At 53.2% G+C, this 8,045-nt stretch overlaps 1 protein-coding gene across 1 annotated transcript; it reads right to left on the bottom strand.

Annotated features, from left to right (window-relative positions):
* Nucleotides 1–364: 364 nt before the first annotated feature.
* Nucleotides 365–4,275, bottom strand: LOC127316656 (RPM1-interacting protein 4). The gene is made up of 4 exons (XM_051347102.2): nucleotides 4,064–4,275; nucleotides 1,208–1,741; nucleotides 910–1,110; nucleotides 365–754 (listed from the first exon to the last, which is right to left on the bottom strand). Exons 1-4 carry the CDS (start codon nucleotides 4,067–4,069, stop codon nucleotides 725–727), a joined length of 771 nt encoding a protein of 256 aa, XP_051203062.1. The 5' UTR covers nucleotides 4,070–4,275; the 3' UTR covers nucleotides 365–724.
* Nucleotides 4,276–8,045: the final 3,770 nt, after the last annotated feature.

Genomic DNA, 8,045 nt, shown 5'->3' on the forward strand with positions numbered 1-8,045 from the left:
GTGTTAATAATGTTATAGAAGTTGCCATGGGATTCGAACCGGGACTTTTTGAAGAGAACCGCACGACGCTACAACCCTGACATGTCTTAGTGTCATTATTAATACATGGACAATTTACTAGATTAACGCACTTATAAGTTCAAAATATATTAAAAAAAGGACGATGTTTATTGTTGGACATCTACGCCCAATTTGTAGCCGTGGTCTCCATAGCTCTAAACCCTAGATTTATCTACAATCTCATCGGGTGCATCTATAAACCTGATACGAATCCATCGAAAAATTATGTTATAGGATATGATAACGAAAAAAAATTCTAATCCGGTTCGATTCAGATTACAACCAAACATGCCACTGTTGACCATTTTGTGTTGAGAAAGAGAAATTGACAATATTCATCTGAAAGTATAGACCCGACATACATGTATCGTAAAGTAAACTCATTACACGAGAACCAAAAAATGAACACCCAGTCTAGCATTCCAAGTCCTGCAAAGAATTTCTAGCATTACAACAACCACGACTAAAACTCTAGATTCCACTCCAGAAAGAGAAGATCTCACAACCAAGAGATTATGGACTCTGCTCAGTGCCCAATGCCAAACAATGTCCCACAACATGGGGATTACAGGAGTCGCCAAGCCGAATCAATGGCAAACCCCTTCTTAATTTCACACAATTTACATTCCCACTGATCCTTGCTCCATCATCGATCAAACCGTTCCTATTTGCACCACCCAAAGCACCAGCGGCTCTGCAAGTGAAACCAGCAGAGAAGTATTCAGAGCTCGAGTTCATGGTGAATGAGTGAGTAAGATTTCGATCAAACGGATGAGAAAGCGAGCATCCGGCATGGACATGCCAATGGCCACGACGAGAGAGCATGAGGTAGTGTACTGTGGAACTCACCGATGAGACGTAGCCGTCGTCGTGCTGCCTGGGGCCGTTGCCACGCCCACGCGGGCCGGCGTCCTTATCAAACCCCGCCGGCGCCTTGGCCTGGGTGCTCTTCTCCTCCCTCACCTTGTTGAAAATGTGCGTGTAGCCGTCCGCCGAGGCCGGGTTGGAGTCCCAGTCGCCGAACTTGGGCACCGCCGAACCTCTCGTCGGCTGCCATTAACGGATCGCAGCAACAACCAAGGTAAGATACACAACATGAGAGAAGTAGCTTTGGAACACCATGGTCCATAGCAGAGCAGATGCTTACCGTTTCGTTGCCGCGCGGCGCGGGCCTGGCACGGTTGGGCCGGTCGGTGGAGTTGGCGACGAGGCCGTAGGGGCTGGCCTCGACGGAGTTATCGGCGGCCCTGGACTGGCTGTACGGGTGCAGTGGCGACGGTGACGGCGACTGCTCTACGCTGTACCCGCCTGCCCGTCCGGCGGCTCTCCTCGGTGCCTCGCCGCGGTACGGCGACGCCCCGCCGTAGGGGCTGGGAGACATGGGCGGCGGCGGCGCGGGCGCGTCGCTGGGGCGGCGCTCGTGGCGGTGGGCGGGAGGCGGGGAAGGAGGAGGGAGGTTGGCCGCCGCCCTGCCGTGCTCGGAGCCGGAGCGCATCGGGGACGGCGCGGCGTAGGAGGAGGAGAAGGCCTCCGGGTTGTCGACGGGGTCGTTGGGGTTCATCGGCTTGCCGCCGACGCCCTTGCCCTTGCGCGCGTTGTCGAAGTAGACGGTGTAGGGGACGTTGCCGTCGTTGTCCCAGTTGCCGAACTTGGGGATGTGCGCGCCGTTCTTCTGCTGCTTCTGCATGGGTGCAAAGGGAAGGGGAATCAGAAACTGCCGCGCGCGCGCCAATTGTAGCAACCGCCGACATCAATGAAATTTCCAAATTCGTACACACTCCAGCACTGGACTAAACACGGCGGTTGCACTGGTCCGAAACACATTGTGTGACACAAATTGATGAGATTTTCAAGAGCTTTCATGCCATTATCAAGTTCTGCTTAATTAGGAAAGATTGCAGTTTATATATTTAGTTTGTTGATGTAATATCAATCTAAATGTCCCGACTTAAGTCTGCAGCTCTCAGCCTCCCAGCCTCCCAGCCCTAACCGCCGCCGCCGCCACCGGTAGCGCCTCCGGGGCAAAGACCCACATGACGTGGCGGCGGCGAGGGCCCTTCCTCGTCGACGCATGGTGGACGGCGGCCGGATCTCCCCTCCTCGAGCATGGCGGACGCGCGGATGGGATGGGTGGCGGCGGCCTGCGCAGCGCCGCCTTCTCCCTTCGGCTCGCCCCTGGTGGATCGGCCGGCGCGGTTGGGATGGGCGGCGGCGGCCTGCGCTGCGCTCCCTCCTCCCGTCGGCTCTCCGCAACCCTCCGGCAGGGGCTGGTGGTGGGCGGCGGCCAGGCCCATGGCCTACGCCAATTCCACCCCCCCCCCCCCCCCCGCCTCTCGCCGGTGAGTGGAAGCGATCTCGGGCTTCACCCGCGACACGGGGTCGCCCGGGGCAGCAGCCTTGGGTACGACGGTGGAGGTGGCCCTCTTCTTCGCTGGAGAGGGTCGGCCTGCGGTTGGTGGTGGTGGATCTATCGATCTATCACCGCGTTCCGGCGGCGAGATGGAGAGGCTTTGGGTTATCTTTTAAATTAGTTTTATTGTGCGTCTTTGATTTCAATGATATTATTATAGCTGCCAGGAGGCTTTGCATTTCTTTACGAAAACAAATGCGGAGTATCATTGTCAGCGAGGCTTCCGAAATGGCACAACTATGAATAAAACATTCGGAACGTAGAAAGAAACACTAGAGCTTGGATCCGGTATAGAGAAAAACATAAATAAAAGAGGAACAACCTAGGGGACATCATCAAATTATGGCACAAGCTCTCCAACTTGGATCCACAAGGAAGCTTCATTCTTGATGAGATCATTCAGCCATGAACAGAGGATTATTAACACAGATGGGCACATGTCAACTTGGCACGCCTGAATTAAGAAAGCGCTAGTGGCGGTAGATTGGTATATATGCGACCTTACGACCATTGAAAATATGCAGTAGACTTGATGCTGGACACATTTAACATGCTGTCATGGACTTAATCAATGGAAAACAATGGAAAGTAATCCAGATTATGTAATCCGGAAGCTAATCACATGCGGTGACCTCGCCACTTGGACTAGTTGAGGCCAAACTACAGGATGTGCTACTGCAGTGGTTGCCTGGTTGGTGTTCTCCAGGTTTGACAAATTGTAGGCCAACCCAAGCTAATCTAAAGTGACATCGCAAGGTAGCGCCAGCCAGGTCTACCTTGCCGACACCCTACGTAGGTAAGTTCCGTCTGAATTCCGAACTGTAATAATATTCAGTTAAAAGTCGCCGGAGCGCTGCAGCTATTATCTTTTGGAATTTGATTACGCACAAGTACTACAAAGTCTACAGTACAATTCAATCTAGTTCATGTATAATATACATAATACATGATGAGATCGAGCTAGTATTAACGAAGAATATCTTCATGCGATAGTTAGCCTGCCGACATCACCGTGTTACGTGCTTTGTCTTTGTGGGATGATGACGGAACTTAATTGTGATCGAAAGATACACCTCAGCTGCTCAGAAATTGAGACTTTGATCACCGCAAAATCAGATTGGCTCTGCAAGTCAAAGGATTCGCGTTCACTAATCCACACGATAAATCCTTAGGAATGTTTCTAGTTCTACTATAGTTCGCAGCGAAAATAAACAGGTTGATTCAGTCCGGCGACCTATTCTTCAAAAACTAGTAACCTGATGGTACCAGCTAATCCTCTCTACGAGAAACCACTTGTTCTTGCTTCAGAAAATTCAGAGTGTTGTACCCATGCAAGATCATACCACGAGAAACTACGCCCACGGCGGGCAAGCTAGCTAATCGAACTCCTCGAGGGAGCCGCCACAGTAAAAACTTGTTGTTCTTGAACAAGAAAAAACAAGAGCGGAAATCACGAATTAAGAACTAGGTTACGGTCGTTGATTCATGATTCTACCCGAAAACTAGTCGGAACAATCGACAGGAAATAAGACCACGAGGGGGCATCGAACTAAGCTAGCTAGCATGTGGAAGGAAGAGGGGAGGGGAACTTACTGCCATGGTGGTCGATTCCTGGAGCGGCCGGAGAGGAAGATGGAGAGATCTTGATCAGGGCCGGGCGATGAGTTCGTGGAACGGTGGCTGGGCTCAGGTCAGGTGGCAGGAGCCAAGGAGGGAGATGAGGATTATATGCGCTTGTTTCTTCCTCCTGTCCGGGGTCCTGGCGGCCTGTAGCTGAGCTTTTTGATCAGCTCGGGCCGGCCGGCGGGCAGGATTTATAACTACGAGATAGGGACGGAGAGAGTCTCGGGTTTGGTTGCTTTCTTCGCAGCTCGTTCCCCTTGTTTTTTGCGTAATCGTCCCTGGAATCAGCGCAGTAGTATATTGAGGTGTGGAGCTTCATGCCCACAACCACGTCACTCGATCACACGTGTACGCGCTCGCTAAGCATGACACCGACTGATTGTCAATCAACACGCATGGTGCGGCGACGGCGAAGGCCAAATGGCTTAAGTTCAAATATTTTACTTCGTGGGTTCTTCTTACCCCTCAAAACAGGTTTCCGCCCACTTTATAAACATAAACAAAACTCGACTAAACATATACAAAGCGATAAGACAATCCTATGATAAGCATATAAAGAAAATATAAAGTAGTAGCCACGCCCCGACAAAGCACCCGAGACAACTAAGGTAAAGGTGCAACCATGCCTTCTTGTGAAACCACCGGACATCGTCGCACCACACCCACCAAGTTGGCGTCGGACTGCTTGCCCTCTCGCTCTGGGTTGTGGAGCGCTCATCCCGCTTGTGGACAACAAGGGCGAATAGTGGTGAAGCCAAAGTCACATGTATTAGATAGAAGGTCGTCGATCGTGAACCCCCACCCCAGCGTTGGAAGTGCCTCAAGAGATGTCCCTGACCTTGCCCGACGATGATGACAGCGGGGTGAGGCCGATAGAAACCGGAGCTCGAGGACAAGGCCCCCAAAGAGGGTGACGACGCTATGGACAAAGAGACATACCATCGCAACCTCGTGTGTTCACCAACATAAGGAATTTCGGGAACCAAATTAGCTTGCCCAAAGCATAATGTAAGAGAATCATCTACGCAATCGACGGTGAGTAGGACGATCGTGCGCGGTTTGTTGTGATAAACCACTGATGACATAGCTCTGACACGAAGGCACTTCCCGTACCCCTTCGCTTGTGAGGGGATCCTTAGGCGATTAGGGTTCCTCGTCCTCCCGTCGGTGGACGCCTCCGATTTGGCCGCCTCTGTGGCCTTCGGGCATGGAGGTGTGGCGGATCGCGACTCTCATCAATGGAAGGGCTCCGTTTCCCAAATTTGGGAACTTCGTTCTCAGTCTTTATGGTTTTTGTTTGTAGGGGTGGCGCTCATGTGGTGGCGGCGGCGCCTCGTGCAATAATGTTTCCCCGGCTTCAACCTCATCTCGACGGTGATGTCGAAAAGCTTGTGGGTGTGGTGTGGTCTTCGAGGATTCCGTCCGGTTGTGGGGATCTTCGAATCGTCAAGGAGTTTCATCAGCAGTTTATCCTACTTCTTCATCTCTGGGACGGATGTGGTCTTTTCGACCTGTTCGGCAACTTCCTGTCCGCAACCAACAACGTCAGGCCGACTCAGAGAGGAGCGGCAACGGAGTCGCGCCGTCGACACTGTCTGGAGGTTGAAGATGAAGAGCTTCTCAAGGATCTCGTTGTAATTGTTGTTTTTATTGGGTTACTTTGTACCGTTCGATACTTCTTTTAAGATATATTTCTTTTAACGCCAGTGTCCTATTCAAAAAAAAAGAAAAAAGACAGAGCTGCTGACATAGCTGCTTAGCGAAAACCCGGAAACATGGAGGTGTAATCCGAGAAAAGGGATGGAAACCCAGACCGTTGACGCGCTCGCTCACCACCATGCGCAAATGCACAACTGGCGAGGGCCCGGTCCATGCATTTGAAAAAGTTCATCAAACGCTGGACATCTTTGACCGCTCTCGGCAGCTCCATCGGCCCGGCAGGCTGCCTCGCCATCACCGAGCTGGTCGTCCAAGTCCAGGCTAACCACCTACGTCCCCCACCGATCGATCGAGCAGTTGACAGTGCTTGACGCCTCGCGCGACGGTTCCGAGCGGCCACCATTTCCCACCTCGCAATCGCGGGCGCCCCTCGACGGCAGCACCCACCACCCACACCCACGCCATACGTACGTCGCGACGGCGCACGACGGTCGATCGCCGCCGGCGACCACGCGAACGGTGTCCCGACCGCGGCGGCTGTCGGCCGGCAGGCGTGTACGTAGACTGTGGAGGCGTGTGCCGCCGCGTGATAAGTCGTGAACTGGTGACCGTGACGACCCGCTCCTGATTCCCGATGGGTTACCACACGAGTTGCGTCGACGGTCATCTCCTGTGCTGGGCGTTACGCGGTAGTGCGGTACGGACGGATCGAGAGGGGCGCACAGTGTTGGAAACGTCAAGGTTATATCGAAGGCAAGTGGTGATCGAGGTTGGCATCGAGGGACGTACGGGCTGCTCGCGGTTTTGGTTGACCATCGTCGCCGTCGGTACACACAAACAGCCGGCGACGCGACGCGAGCGGTGTGTCTCGGCCGCGGGGGCTGTCTCCCGCTCCCGGCCGGCGTGCGGCCGCAGCCGTGACTACGACGACCCGTTCCTAATGCTGATTCCCTAGCTATCGAGGCGTTGCGAGCTGCGACCGCCTCCTCTCCAGCTCCTATCCTGGCCGTTACGCGGTACGGACGGATCGATGGTGCACACCATTGAAAGCGTCAAGGATATACTAAGATTACGCGAATATGCAAGTGGCGATCCAGGTTGGCCACCGTGGGATTTGATGTGATGTGATACTCGTATTTTGATTTGACCCTTTTTCTCGATGGCAGACCGTTCTGGCGGTTCTAGCGTTTTGTAGGTCGCACATGCACGAACAGAACAACCACCGACGAAAAGGTCACGGCATACTTGAGCAGCTTTTCTTACGGGGTTCATGCCTCGTTTTATTGAGCTCCAGCCCGTTCGCTAAAGCGTCCTCAAACGGTGCCAAATCGGGTTTGGATGCCGTGTTTTGTTCGTGTCATATTTGGGGATATCGCTCCCTAGCCGCGCCCCCCAAACGTCGTCCCCAAACAGAAATTTAAATAGTTTGCATTCAAAAGATATTGTTCCCGCCGAAGTCCTCGCGATCAGAGTAGTTGTGATCAAAGTACCGGGCGCGCGATCATATTACAAGCCAACGTAAAAATTAGAAGAAGGGGAAGAGGTTGGACGATGGCGACGGCGATGGTGCATCTAGAGTCGACGTAGGCCCGTCGATCACGGTGAACTCGTCGTGATCTGCCCGATGTGCGCGCTCCGTCGCCGACGCCGACAAGAGGCTGATGCAGGTGTACTAGCAGATGTTGTCGCAGACGCGTCTGCCAGCTCTTGCTCCGGGGTTGGGGTTGCTACTGTTGTTGCTGCCACTGCCTCAGCCGCCGCCATTTTGGCTTCGATGTCGTCGAGGATCTGGCTTTTGAAGAAGTTATGTGCCGCCCGTGTCCGGGAAGACATTCCTTCTGTCGCCGGTGTCAGTAGGGACATGTCGTCCTTGCGTTTCTTGAGCTCCATCTTCTTCGCTTGCCTCTTGAGCAGTGCCGCCCATCTTTCGTCGGTCTTTTTGTCGCGGGAGAGCAGGGTCGAGGAGACCTCGGCGAGGCACTGCATGATCGACGCATGCGTCTTCTTGGTCGACGCAGCATCGGCCAAGGCGGCCTTGGCAGCTTTGTTGCCGATAGGACGCCCTGCCGATGTTGTCAGCGACGCTTCTAGATCAATGGCGTCTTTCCCCTTCGACAACGAAACGTGCGTCAGCCACCATTTCTCGTTCTTTTTAAGCTTGCTATAGCAATGCATCAGCGTGAACGACTTCCCGTCCGAGTCCTTCCGGTACATATCCATGGCCTTGTCGAACTAACAATAGGAAACACAATCACAGATCGTCGAACAAAATGTAGACGCTACAGATTAGCTA

The sequence above is a fragment of the Lolium perenne genome, chromosome 7 (genome assembly GCF_019359855.2).
Source record: "Lolium perenne isolate Kyuss_39 chromosome 7, Kyuss_2.0, whole genome shotgun sequence".
In the NCBI taxonomy this organism is placed as follows: Eukaryota; Viridiplantae; Streptophyta; class Magnoliopsida; order Poales; family Poaceae; genus Lolium; species Lolium perenne.

Coding starts and splice junctions, on each gene's coding strand:
- LOC127316656 (XM_051347102.2), bottom strand. Junction 1,111..1,207: donor CGCCGCGCGGCAACGAAACG/GTAAGCATCTGC, acceptor CGTTAATGGCAG/CCGACGAGAGGTTCGGCGGT. Junction 755..909: donor ACGACGGCTACGTCTCATCG/GTGAGTTCCACA, acceptor TTTCACTTGCAG/AGCCGCTGGTGCTTTGGGTG.